The sequence below is a fragment of the Daucus carota genome, chromosome 5 (assembly GCF_001625215.2).
Source record: "Daucus carota subsp. sativus chromosome 5, DH1 v3.0, whole genome shotgun sequence".
NCBI lineage: Eukaryota > Viridiplantae > Streptophyta > Magnoliopsida > Apiales > Apiaceae > Daucus > Daucus carota.
In genome coordinates this window covers 41859838-41874067 of record NC_030385.2, presented here as the reverse complement: position 1 = coordinate 41874067, position 14230 = coordinate 41859838, and the positions used below count along the sequence as shown (strand labels likewise).

Genomic DNA, 14230 nt, shown 5'->3' with positions numbered 1-14230 from the left:
TACATATTTTTTTATAAAATATTTTGTACCCAATTTTGTATAGGAAGTATTTTCCTAAAGAGTAACTTAGACGTCGTATTTACACGTAAAAGCCCATACAACTTTACCCGATAGTCAAAAGTAAGACTAGCGATTGTAATAAAGACTAGCGATTGTAATAAATTTATACAAGTGAAACACAATGTAGTACATTCATCTATATTGCAAGTTTGCAACTAAACACACAGACTTTTGCCACGCTATATATTTATACAGAGATAAACTAAAATTTTGGAATTTAAGTTGATCAGAACCCATCACTAATTAGTAAACGCAGCGGCCTTGCAGATGGGGCAGACATTCTTCACCAATAACCACTTAGTAATACAATCAACATGGTAATTGTGCCCACAGTGCTTCAAAGTCCCAATCCCATCATCACTTTTGTACTCTTCCTGTCAAGTTTAGTAGCAAACAAGATGCATAAAGTCAGAACTCGATAAAGATTCAAGACAACTGTTTTGATAATTAACAAAATCACAAATTAGATTGTGTTTGGGAGCATGTAATTCATTTCAAATGACATGATTTGAGTTGTCATTTCAAATTCACAAGTTTATATTAGTATTTGAATGTTTTTGGATTGCAAATGAAATCCAAATTCAAATTCTTTTATTTATTTAAACATGTCATTTCATCAAATCATGAATTTTAAACAAAATCGACTTTCCCATATAGGCCATTATGGAAAAATTATGACGTAGCTGCAGTCACAGGGAGATTGTGCTAACGCATACTAGTAAAGTAAATTTGTATGATTGTATTTGCTAACGAGGATTGGAACCACTGGTATAGTGTCCAAGTATCACACTCGCTATGGTTTGAAACACATGTGTGTGTGTGTGTTTATTTCCTATGATAGAGTGTCTGCCCATACTATACCTAGCAATTTGGTACACGGCACGAAAACACTACACGAATATGAAACGAAAAGTTAGTGTTTGAGTTTCAATTTTTGATACACGAACACGAAAGTACACGGTGAATTTAGTGTCGGATATGGGTTTTCATTTTATATACACGAATGTACATGATATAAATATATTTTAAAATAAATAAGTATACTTTCATGTAAAAAATATATATTCACATATTTATTATGTATATATATACAAGTACAAATTTGTACACAATTATATGCAAATATAAAGATTTAATATATAATTCATAAAATAATACATACAAAATGTATTTTAAAGTATATTTTAATTAAATTTTATTATGACATTTATAATAAATGTACACAAAAAGTACACGACATGATTCGAAACAGATATGGTTTTGGGATTTGATACACGAATCGAAACAGGTTGGATATGGGTTTCACCTTCAAGTACACGAAACACCAACATACACAAAACACGAAAGTACACAACATCACGATTAATAGGTCTAGTCCATACCCCCACATGTCGTAATGTCCGGTCTACAACATGGGTACGTGAGCTCAGGTAAAGAGTCGGGGCAACATAGTCATCAAATACTACACTGAGATCATTTTCGGAACTAGAAAATGCTTACTAGGGAGGAGTGCCAACTCCCTAATCCCACCCAGTATTACAAGGTGGGATTAACATTCTTTTTGCAGATGTGAACATATTCTAATTTACTAGCCATATCATTTTTTTTTTTCACTTTACATCTAGCTACTTTCCGATTCACAGTATCACTCACTCCCACGATGTCGTACTTCTCAAATACTTAACTAGGTTGTGACCATTTCAACTAATATAATTTGCATATATTTGTTAACAAAATTTACCGATGACGGGACAATCGGTTAAATACAGAAACAATAGGTTCAATCCTACTATAAACCATCCCTGAAAGAGATATGTGTTAGTCTCTCTCTTGTCTCTTCAGAAGAAAGCAAAGAATTATCCCACAAATCTAATCTTTTCTTATTCTCTTGCAATGGTCATAACATCGTCAATTGAAATCCCACAGAGTCCACTAGTAAAACAAAATTGTAAATGAGACAACAAGATTTTACTTTGTCCCCTGGGGGCAGCCAGGAAAGAAAGAAAAGGTCAATATATTCAAGTTTATTATGCATTTACAAAATTGATGGGATTTAAGGCAAAGGACTTTAAAACATACAAACAGAATCACAAGATTGTAATTCATAAAAGAAAATATAGACTTGAATCTATATTTTACAACCTCTAATTTTAGTTAGCTATAGAAATCCAAAAAAATTATTTTCAGATCACTTTACTAATACTTTCTGCATTACTAGTGCACATAAGAAACCAGATTAAGCTTAAGACCAGGACATAATTTAAAGAACCACCGGTGCCTAGAGAAGCAATTGCATGTTTCAAAAATAATCTTAACATTCCATCAAGTAAACACCAATTTTCCGTTGGATTAGAATTATGCAAAATACTCTATTTGTAGGGGAGAGAGTGCATATACGCAAGGTTCTTACAAGGCAGATGGCACAAGATCCTTCCACACAATATTGATCTCCAGAAGTGTACATCTTTCCTGATAAACACTTTATGATCATATCTTCAGACAAGCCAGTGCTGACATTTCCGATTGTTTCCTCCAGAGCAAGAAGTTCCTGCCCAAAATCACTAAATTTCAGTACCAATGAGAAGAAGAAACTAATGAACAATAATATCAGTTTTGACATCCCCACCTCATAGCTCATGTTGTCAACATCTAGCCTCATGTCTCTATACTGATCATATGAACTTCTGGAAGCACTATAGATCATGGAAACCTGGAGGGCCATAGAACATTAGAATAAACGTTGATAAAAAAAAAGGGACACCGATTAAACTGCATTCTCAGTAAACATAATAGAATTTGCTTTCACTGGAAAAGAGAGATCACAAAAACTAGAGACTTGACAGGGCCAGAGCAAAAGACCACATAGCTGTTACAGCTTTTATTTTACTTCAAAATATGAGGAAAAATTATATAAACACAGAGGCCATAAGAAGAATGAAACAATGACTAATACATCCATTCATTACCCCGGGTTATAACTAGAAAAAGCACACACTGAATGAGCCATGTTTACAAAACTATGTAATTAACAAGTGACATGGCAAATATTGGCTACATTCTGATACAAAAATAATTGACATGATCAAAATATATGTTCGGAAAATGAAAAACCATATCCAAACCAAGAGGGCATATCTGCTTGAAGGATTTTTAAAAAAAAATCATAAAATCTTATACTACAGAAGTTCCATTCTCCTGTTCCAGTATTTACTCCAAAAAAATTCTATGAGATAACTCCTAACAAGCTATTAAGGTTTACTCTGACTATACTAGATTCAGGTAAAGAACAATGCCATAAGTTCAGACTAATTCATCTTGTGAAAATGGAGAAAAATGGTTAATATATAAACTGAAACAAATTAATATTCACTGATCTGCATATACAGAGGTGTGGCCAAACACTGTGACAGTCGCAAAGTCCTCAATAAACTTCAACAACAAAACAGAAATATAACAGAACCAGCTCTTTACTATTAACATAGTTGTAGAAGAAAACATATTACTACACACCTCGGCACCAATTCTATGTTGGGTATCCACAAGACCAGGAATAGGTTGAACCCTCTCAAGAGCTAAGCTAGACCTTACATTCCTGTAATTGTTATGTACTCCACTGGTCAATAATGACCCCGTATATGTAGAAGCTGAACTTCCTACATAAGAATTCACAGCTGAACCGACAGCTTCATGCCTTGCACTTGAGAAGCTGAGGCCATTCCTGTATGCAGATATACTACTCCTAGATTGAACGGTACCACTTCCCCTTGCAACCTGCGCAGAGGTGCCATTAAAATAATGTGAAGATGAAACAGGATGTCCACTTGAAGTGTAATTATGATGACCACCAGTGACATTGGATGTACTTCCTCCAACAATATACTGATCCGCCGTGGGGCTTACGCCACTATGACCTGCAAATCAATTATTTTTTAGAAAAACAATAAAGCTCAATATTGTATGAATGATGAAACATCAATGCTGAAACTAACCAGCAATTGAGCCCCTTCCAGGAGTAAAAGCAGCAACAGAAGAAATAGGTATGCGATTCCACTCTTGTCTTGCCTGATCAGCATTTGAACTGGCAAGATTCGCCCTGCCAGGAGGATATGTTTGAAAGGTTGCTGAATGGTAATGTTGAGAAGGGTGACTTGAGAAATGCGCTCTCACAGCCATGGGATGAACGTCAAGCCTAGATCGGCTTCTCACATTTCTTAATGAATCTTCATGAGAAAATGGAAGGCCACTTCCTCTATGGTGAGGCAAGCCAATGGGGCCTGAAGAGATGCCTTGATAATCAAAATTTGGCTTTTCAACCTGAAGCTGCGAAGAGCTAGAAGAACTTCCCGCACCATATGATGATCTGCTTGCACTTCCTCTTTCAAATGGACCATAAAATGTTGGCTCCGCCGGGCATTTCCTTTTATAGGACCCCCTTTCACCTCCTCTTAAAGGATATGGTACAGCCCCCTCAGAATCATGTGTACTTTGTCCATTGTAATAGTTATAATTCATTTGAGAAGAATTCATGTCTAGGTTTGGATTCATAGACAAGTTTCCACCAGCTGCCAAGTCGGAATAAGAATAATAAGAATCCCCTGAAAACGGTGGTTGTAAACCGTGTTCTTCCCTGTAAAAGCTTTGGGTAGCATACTCATGTTGTCTGTATTCTGGATTATATTGATGATCAGAGCGTACTCCACCTCTAGATAAATTAATCAATGGTGAAACAAATGACCCATTTTCTGGAACGGCAAGCACTTCTGACAAAAACAAGGAAGATACAGTAACAAAATTGAGGCAAGATGATGAATAATATCCAGGAAAAAAATGTATGCTCATTTTCAACACCTTTAAAAATCAACTGCAGCATTATTATGTACTACCACTAGCCAAAATTAAACCATGCTGCTACACATATAGGAAGGCCATTCTTTTTAAAAATACCAAAAACTCATTGTGCACAAATCATCATTATAGATTCTAATTTTTCTTTATTCTGCTAACAGGAAAGAAACAAAATTCTTTTAATATAACAAATTTTTTCATCCTCCTTTTGTCCTTATATAATTCTAATCTTTATCTTTATTCTGCTAACAGGAAAGAAACAAAATTCTTCTTCAATCTGCTATATGAGAAAACCATATTCATGTGATTGCAATTTTGCAACTAGCAGTGTTAACTGTTAACTTATCTGATAAAATATCAAATAGAACAAGTAAAAGCAATATAATACCTGTTGGATGGTAGAATTGGTGTGATTGATGATTGTTATCATGACCTTGATTGAACCCCGACATATTCGACAAGTTGGGGAAGTGTCTATGGCCCATAATATAGTTCAAGACTTCAAGATCACTTCAATCAATTGCAATCGTAATATACTCAAACCAACCTGCAGACGAATTAGTGCATGAGTACATTCGGTCAAAAAAGCACAAACTACATATACGAGCATGTTTACATATAGCATATATGACAACTTCATTACAGATGATATATTAATACGGTTGAATCCTCTAAAAACAGTCCAACAGTTTCCTTTGCACATGTATTGAGTTAGCAGAAGAGATTGATCCAAACATTTCAACGACCTGCTAATTGAGATATATAAAATAGCTACTTACAATGCATGTTGCCTATACTATAAATTTCTAGCCAATACATCCTCATTAACCATGTTGTTCCTCAGATATCCATTAATGTATGCAAATCAAATCACTATAATCTACTCAAGATCAATCCAATTATATATAGATAGCTGCTGCTTCTTTTTTTTTGCAAGATACGTTTACTACTTATAGAGGTGAGCAGCATACCTGATATGTATATATTCAAAAGACATACAGTTTGCAGCAATCAGCAATGCTCAAAACAAATCATCTTCTACTCACTAGTTCTGACCTCCACACTGATGATATTTTTAACGTTGACTGAAAACCAGTAAAAGGTGAATACCCAGGTCTCTATTTGTTTCAGATCAAAAGCGATCTTACGCTAATTGGCTACACCTGAACCTTAAACTACACAAACACCATATAGGAAGGTATCCCTGTATCTCCTTGCAATAACTGCAACCTATGTTAATTTCCTGCACTGCATAAAAAATAATACTCCCTAGGAAACAAATTAATTAAAGAAACGGCAAACATAAAGGATGATACTTGTGTGTGCGAACATAAGTATGAAAGTTAAAAGGAACATGTGTGCAACTGTGCATGATAAATAACATAGTGATGTGTCTTTCCTAATGGCTGTGAGAGCACCATTAATGAGGCACCTTAATTGATGCAGTTCTGACAAATAAAGGTGATAAAACAAAGTGATTTAACAGTGATAAGGGAGGGAGAACTCCGAATGACCAAGTGTGGAGCAGAAATTTTACAAAAAATTAATGTAAGGATGGAACTATACATAAAGAGAATGTCTGCTAGGAGTCTACTTTACATGACAAAATATAAAATTGCAAGGATCTAGAACTTAAACAAATCAATTGTCAAAAAATTTGATGCTAGCCAACAAGGCTACGAAAGGATGGCCTAAGACAATCGATGGCATACCCACTGGCAACAAATAGCATGAACTACGCCATATGAAAAGGAGAATATAGGTATCTTATCAAGACTCCGACACTATACAATTCGAACTAAACATACATATTTTGTGCTGTATATTACATAGACATTAACAGTATTTACAAATTACAGAGTTCATACAATTAATACATTATCAGCTTGTCTTTTGGATGACCAGATAATTACAGTGCCAGAAATATTATCAAACACTTCAAATTATTGATCCTAGAGTTTTTTTTGTAGAAACTTCTTGATCTCAAGGACTTTTGATGCAAATCCACAGCAAACATGAAGCATCATTGTACATATAAAGGAAGCTTTATCCTGAATTATGCTTGAAAGCAGAAGGGATATACTAAATACATAAAATTCGCATAAAAGCCAGTTGACCTCGTACAGCTTGCATACAAAGGAAATAGTCAGCAAGGAAACCCTAGTTCATAAGCTTGTTATCAAATCTTTCTTGATTGTGCTTTGCCTCTTTGGCAACTTCTTCAGCCATAGAGAAATATTTGACAATACATGCTTCATTTATTCACTTATACTTCACTTCACCTTATACTGAATAATTCACTCACTCCAATCATGAAAGTAGCTATTGGTCAATAGTATAACTCATCATCCTATTTTAATTCCATTCTTCATCACCATCCAACTAACAATGTCATGTAACTTCTAGCCAATGGTTGGACAGCAAATAAGTCCTCAAATCATTCGCCTGACTAGAGATGGAGTAGTGATTTTGGGGAGTGCTACCAATGATATATTCAGTGCAGGAAAAGGCAATCTATAAATTCAGGCCAACTGCAGCTGTTTTTTATAGGACTAAAAAGAAACTCAGCTATTTCTTTATAACCCAATAATAACAAAGTGAACGAAAACCTCAAATTCCAGGATTTTGTAACACTTTGCAATCTCTTACAGAAATTGAATGTCGGAGTGTAGGTTCTACATCATTTTATCTCAGTCAGTACGAGACTCGTCAGAGGCCTTTCTTTAAGCTGAAAGATGAATACCAGTAACATTACATGGTACTTTTCATAATTCGTTACTCACCAGAATGACATTTCTGATAATATACACCGATACATAATGCCCCTAGGATAATACTAGCCCTCAGCAAGTGATACTGTCACATCCTAAACGCGTCATATATGATCTCAGATTTAGGAGTAGGCATGTCATCACTCAGATTCCAAGTGTACCAGTCTTTTGGTAATTCGCCAAATCAAAAAATTGGATCTGTAATAAATCACTAGATTTAGATTCCCGCCATATAAATTGATGACAGCAGTTGTTCATTTATATGATTCTGATAGGAATACTGAATCAGATTGGAATAACCTCCTGTTCCCCATCAAAACAAAGGCCCTGCAATGCAAAAGAGCTCATGATTGTGATTGATAAGAAGAACAAATGTTTAAGCAGAATCTATTACACAAAGCTCCTACAAGTTTCAATAAACTGGATTTTCTAAAAAACCACAAAACTGAATTTATATGTGCCCCTCTACTCCCGACTGTTAAAATCACATTTTACCTACCTCAAAAAAAAAAAAGAAGGGAGGGGGGGGGGGGCAGAAGATCACAATATACCTACACCAAAGAAAAGAAAAGACCAATGACCTCTTGGTCCAATCCTTAACGGAGGTGGGTTCGAATATTGTCAAAGAAAAGATGAATGGGTGTGCGAGTGTGTATAATTTTTTTTTTTAAAAGGACTAAAAGATTTACTTTAAAATAGAGAGAGAGTGCGTGTTTAGCTGACAAGATTAAGATGGTGAGAAATGGATTTTAAAAAAAGGGGTGAGATAAATCAGATCAGATCTGTGGAATTCACATACACAGTATGAAGTGAAAAGGCTTAATCATTGGTGGAAATCTACTTGGGTGGGATGAAACCCACAGTAATTATGAAAAGATCAAGTATAAACTAACAGAGTAAAGTGCAGATTGGTGGCTGAACTTTATCCATTTTTAAATTTTAGTGGCCAGAATTTCAAATTTGTAAAAAGATGGCCAGATATTGTTTTAATTCATCAAAAAGGTGGCTAAGGGCCACTGTTTTGCGAAAAAAGATTAGTTTTTTTTCCTCAGAAAAGTGGCCTTTAGCCATTTCTTTGAAACATAAAACCAATGTCTAGCCACTCTATTGTAAATTTGAAATTCCGGCCACTAAAATATAAATATGGATAACGTTTGGCCACCACTTTATATTTTACTCTTAAATTAAAACAAAAAAATTAAGTATATTAGCAAGATCGAAACTCAATTAAAAATAAAGAAAAAATAATAAACAAGAGATGCAGGAAAGATTGATGCACTGGAATAACACTTAAAGACAGGACATAAAAATTTTATTGCAATTAATACTCACATGTTCGAGCAAATCTGCAGCTGGTTGATCTTTCGCACATTCTACTAGAATAACCGGTGGTAAGAAAATAAAGAGATACCACAAGCATTCTTGAACCAGCACAAACTAAACCGGCCATCCTACTTACGAATAAAGCCCGGAAGGGGGAGAATGATCACACTGTTAACTCCAGAGGTTACAGGGTAACATCATTGAAACCGCACTATGCTGCTGAATAAAAGGTGTAGGAATGAAGAATCCGCCATCGTGTAAATAGTTTATAATATTCATGTCCGAAAAATGAGAGAGCTTTGGTGCAACTTCCGCGTGAATTCCTTTCATAACACCTAAAGATATGCTGCCTGAACTAATATTGAAATTTATCTAATCACTCATCAAGACAAGACCAACAAGACCAGCCATAATCTCTGTGTTAAGATACTATTAGCAATATAACTGTAAGATATATGATAATCTAAGAATCAAAGAACATCCCGTTTTTTAAAATCTGTAGTTGTAAAAAAACTGTCTTGATTTTCAGAATATATATCTGTATGTATTTGTGTTTGTGTGTGTGTGGAAGAAAATAGATGGGAAGATTTCAATGCTAAAATTTATGAGATATCAAAATGTTCTATTATTTTACATAAAAGCAACTTAATAAACTCGATAGATTTATTATGACCATTTACAGCTCTAGCCTCTATGATCCAATACATATACTAATCTATGCACACATAAACATATATAACTTCATAGATTGATTTATCTTGATGCATCAAAAGGTTCAAACATTTTTAAAAGCTATGCACTCTTTCTTCCAACTTAAAAGAGTTATGTTGTGTACTATAATAATATAGCTATAAGCACATTCTGCAAGTATTGACATTGAACAACGATGAACCTTTGTGATCTGAATTCTGATGCCCTTGGTAAAACCAGGGATGGCAAAACTTAGTTTGGTTTCCTGGGGAGGAAATAATTTGCTTTTAAACAGATCAGATAACTAATTTAGTGAAAATTGTATAACATATTGCAGTTATCTATCAATACATAGATATTTTTGGATCACTTGTATATCATTTTGCAATTGTCAACATATCTGCAATCTTATATTATACATTGTTATTATAGTGAGGGTGATGCCACATAATATAGAGGAATACTTCATTACACAAGAGAGTATGAGACTATGAGCAACTGGTGCAGATCATTCCACATGTTAATTTTTCTTCTGGCCCAATCAGGCAACATATAAATCAAGGCCCATCAGTTCAATCTTGGATGAAGAGTTTTACCTTTTACGAAAAATACTTTCACATTTTAAGTTCTACCGACTTCTGTACTTGTCAAAAAAAGGGAATAGACTGAAAATTTTGCATGAAATAGACATAGGTAGTAATTTAGTGAAGAACCTTAACTTTATTCAACATCTGAAATATAAACATAGAAGTACAGAATTAACATTATACCCCATGACCCGAGTTATGACCATACTGAGAGAAGGCGTGACCATTGTAAGATATATCATAATTCAGAGAATATTGATGCGATTTAAGGAAAACTTAACACGAGAAACACAAATGTATGTTGTACACTCTTGAAAACAGAAAGACCACGCCATGACCTTACTGCCATAACCTTACTGTGTGTTTTGCAAGTGCAGATCAATTAGCTGTGAGAAATCAGAGAAGCCACTTTAAAAAAGTTTGAGGGGCAAGATATCAAGACAACATAACCATCATATATGAGGTGATAAATAATAGGATTTGTGCAAATGCACCAAAATTTGCTCATGGCTCCATTCACAAGATCGCACATGACATGTTTGGCGAAGAGTTCAGACATAGTGCATGTTTCTCATAAGCACAGTCTGGTCAATAATATAATGTAATTGTCCATTATAGATGGATATACTTTTAGAAAACCTAGGACATGAGGAGCCTTAAACAACAATGAAAAAATTATAGCTCTTAAGATACAGAAATCAGTTGAAGATGTATCTATTACTTTGAAATATGGGATTTTATTTGTCACAACCGTAAAAATAGAGAGAACAAATGCAGAGGCTTTAGTTCAGTTCAATACTGCTTCGAGAATAACGTCATACGTTGATCTTCTGTGAAAATTGGCATCCCTTTTGACCCTTTTGATCCAAGAAGGTGGGTGAGTCGGGTGTATATGCTTATAGTGGGATAATGGGAACCATTATGTTTTAGCTAAGGATTACATCCTGTCGGTACTTTCATATGTGGATTTGGAAAATTTAGAACTAAATGTCCCGGAAGATTTGTGAGGCTTGACATATCTTTATTGTAGCGGTTTTCACAAAAAAATCTACAGCGATCCTCACTCCTCATGGACCAAGTGACAATCATTGGTTGCTTGTAATCGAGGCTTGACATATCTTATCCAGAACAGAGGCACCATCAGCTTTTTCACTTTCAAGGGGGTACTTTGATCAACTCACAGACCAGCTAATTTTTGTTTCACAACTAGTATGCAGGAAAGCACATTTTTGTTAATCTTACTCGGGTTCATAACCCTAGAAGCGTGGTTCGTTTGTAGCTAGCATAAATGGCAAGCTGAGGCAAAAGGTGCATAAACACCACCATGCACCGAGCAAAGTCTCATGCTAGGCTGCTAGCTTCCCACGCTGTTAACTTTGTGTAAGTACGCCCAGAAGGCCATGAACCACAATGTACCGACTATTGACTCTATACTGTGAACATCAATGTTTTTTAGGACATCATTTGTATTCGAAAGATCCATGTCCTCACCTACCGCCTAAATTCGTAACTCATATATTTACTTATAGCATGTAGTCGATAAAAACCTAGAGATACAGGCACGACGCTATTAAACCTGACATAATTCTCCGTTTATCGTACCTGCAAACTATTATACAGACCTCATAGGAACAATTAAACACTAAAAACGATCATCACACCAAAATATATAACTCGAAAATTATCAATCTCTTGAATAAAAATCTGCAAATCTCTCACAAATCACGCCACCACAAGCAAAACAAATTACTCGAATCACCAACTGAATCAACGCATATAAACAAATCAACATACAAAAAGTGAATAAAAACACGGCACGATCCAATAAAAGAGACGGTTAAATACAATAACAGAACCAAGTCAAACCGATTGAATTAATAGTGAGAAATACATGTGATCGGTGAATGATTGATCGGAGATATAGAGATAAAAGTGGGTATAAATTGTACCTGAAGCGATAGGAGCAGATGAATCGATCCGAGCAAATTATGAAGAACAATGTATAAACAACACGGAAATACGTTGTTTAGATTGTAGAGAGGGGAGAAGTATTGGAAATATACGGAGACGTTTATTATTTTTATTCTTTCGGAAATTCTTGTTTTAATTTTAAAATATACGGAGACGTTTTCTCTTTTCTTTTGGTTTTGGACACCTATCACGAGATTGGTATGCAAGAGAAATAGATAAACGTAAAACCAGTTCTTTTGTCCTCAAAATACAGGGTCTGTTCGGTTGAGAGAAGCGGAAGCTGGAAGCTGGTTTTGGTTTCTGTTTTTCTTAACCCGTTTGTGTAAAGAAGTAGAAGTACTTTTTTGGGAAATCTACAAAACTACCTACCTTTTCTTTTATTGTTTTCAAAAATACTACCTTCCAGAATTCTTTTTAAAAATACCTTTTCATAAAATCTTTTTTTCAAAAATACTGTTTGCAACTTTTGCAACCTCATCTGCAACTCCAGGCGGCGCCAGCCGTGTTGCAACCTCTTTTGCAACTTCATATGCAACCGAATTCCTGATTTCAAGTTCCAGTTTTCAAATGTCGTTTTCGACCTCATTTTCGGAATCGATATATATATATATATATATATATATATATATCGATTCCGAAAATGAGGTCGAAAACGACATTTGAAAACTGGAACTTGAAATCAGGATTTGTAATTGCATATATGGTTGCATATGATTGTATTCAGTTGCATATGGTTGCATTCAGTTGATTCTATTGTAATCTAATGGCCCCGCCAGGGGCACACCATACATCTGTTGTTACTTACAGTTTTCAGTTGCAACTTCATTTGCAACCTCATTTGCAACTTTTGCAACCTCATTTGCAACTTTTGCAACCTCATTTGCAACTTTTGCAACTTACAGTTTTCAGTTGAACTAGTTGTAATTGCAGTTGCAACTGTTGCAACTTTCCATTTTTATTTGCAACTTTTGCAACCTCATTTGCAACTTTTGCAACCTCATTTCCATTTTTATTTGCAACTTTTGCAACCTCATTTGCAACTTTTACGGCTGCGCCGCCCAAGGTTGCAAATGAGGTTGCAAAGGTTGCAAATCGTATTTTTGAAAAAAAATTTTATGAAAAGGTATTTTTAAAAACAATGAAAAAGATGGTAGTATTTTTAAAAAAATAATTTTACAGATGGGTATTTTTAAAAAGATCCCTACTTTTTTCTGTTTTTCTTAACCCGTTTGTGTAAAGAAGTAGAAGTACTTTTAAAAAACTGGGAATGCTAGCTTCTCTCATAGTTTCTGCTTCTTTTCCAAACACTTTATTAATTTATTTACTTCTCACTTCTACTCCACCTCTTTACTATAAGCAAGAATTCACTTCTTTTAAGCTAACTCAAACGGAGCAACACTGTTCTGATTCTTCTGAAACTCATTGCGATGTTAAAATCCGATATAACTCAAAACTTACGCAAACTCGATTAATTTACTGAGTATTAATTTAAAGAGTTTCCACAGTATTTTTTAATGAGATATTATAAGATTTCATATTAATATAAATCTTAATAAATTTAAATTAGAGTAATATTACATTCAAACAAAGAAAACAAAGGAAAATTTAACATTTTACTTAAGTGACCAAAATAAATAAAAAAAGATATTCTCTGTGATACATTCCTGAAATTGGCTTTTCCGAATCACATCATCACATTTTTTAGTTCGATCTCTGTAATTCTATACTTATGGTTTTCCACGTATAACACCCCCATGTCATGTAAAATTCGGTAGAACTAATTTCAGATTATAAAATAAATTGAATATCTGACAATATTGTAAAAAAATACATGAAACAGACTTTTAAATCATATAAATCAAAGTCAAATTGAGTGAAATATCGTAGTTTGTAGGCTATTGCGTGAGCTCGTGGGTTTACCCAGTGCGCACCCGAAGGGTAGCGGCTGCGGGTTCCTACGTTAAAAAAAAATAAAAAAAATTG

General features: G+C 34.6%; 1 protein-coding gene across 7 annotated transcripts; it reads right to left on the bottom strand.

Moving 5' to 3' along the window:
* Positions 1-137: 137 nt before the first annotated feature.
* On the bottom strand, positions 138-12384 carry LOC108223152 (probable E3 ubiquitin-protein ligase ZFP1). 7 transcript variants are annotated; one of them, XM_064093607.1, is made up of 8 exons: positions 12226-12384; positions 9009-9354; positions 5294-8003; positions 4050-4820; positions 3571-3971; positions 2687-2770; positions 2471-2608; positions 138-434 (listed from the first exon to the last, which is right to left on the bottom strand). In XM_064093607.1, exons 3-8 carry the CDS (start codon positions 5388-5390, stop codon positions 300-302), a joined length of 1626 nt encoding a protein of 541 aa, XP_063949677.1. In that variant the 5' UTR covers positions 5391-8003; positions 9009-9354; positions 12226-12384; the 3' UTR covers positions 138-299. The 7 variants fall into 7 exon arrangements, with proteins under 7 accessions (XP_063949677.1, XP_063949678.1, XP_063949679.1 ...); XM_064093608.1 differs by having other exon boundaries at positions 9009-9349; positions 12226-12379; XM_064093609.1 differs by having other exon boundaries at positions 9009-9215; positions 12226-12363.
* Between the last annotated feature and the right edge of the window lie 1846 nt (positions 12385-14230).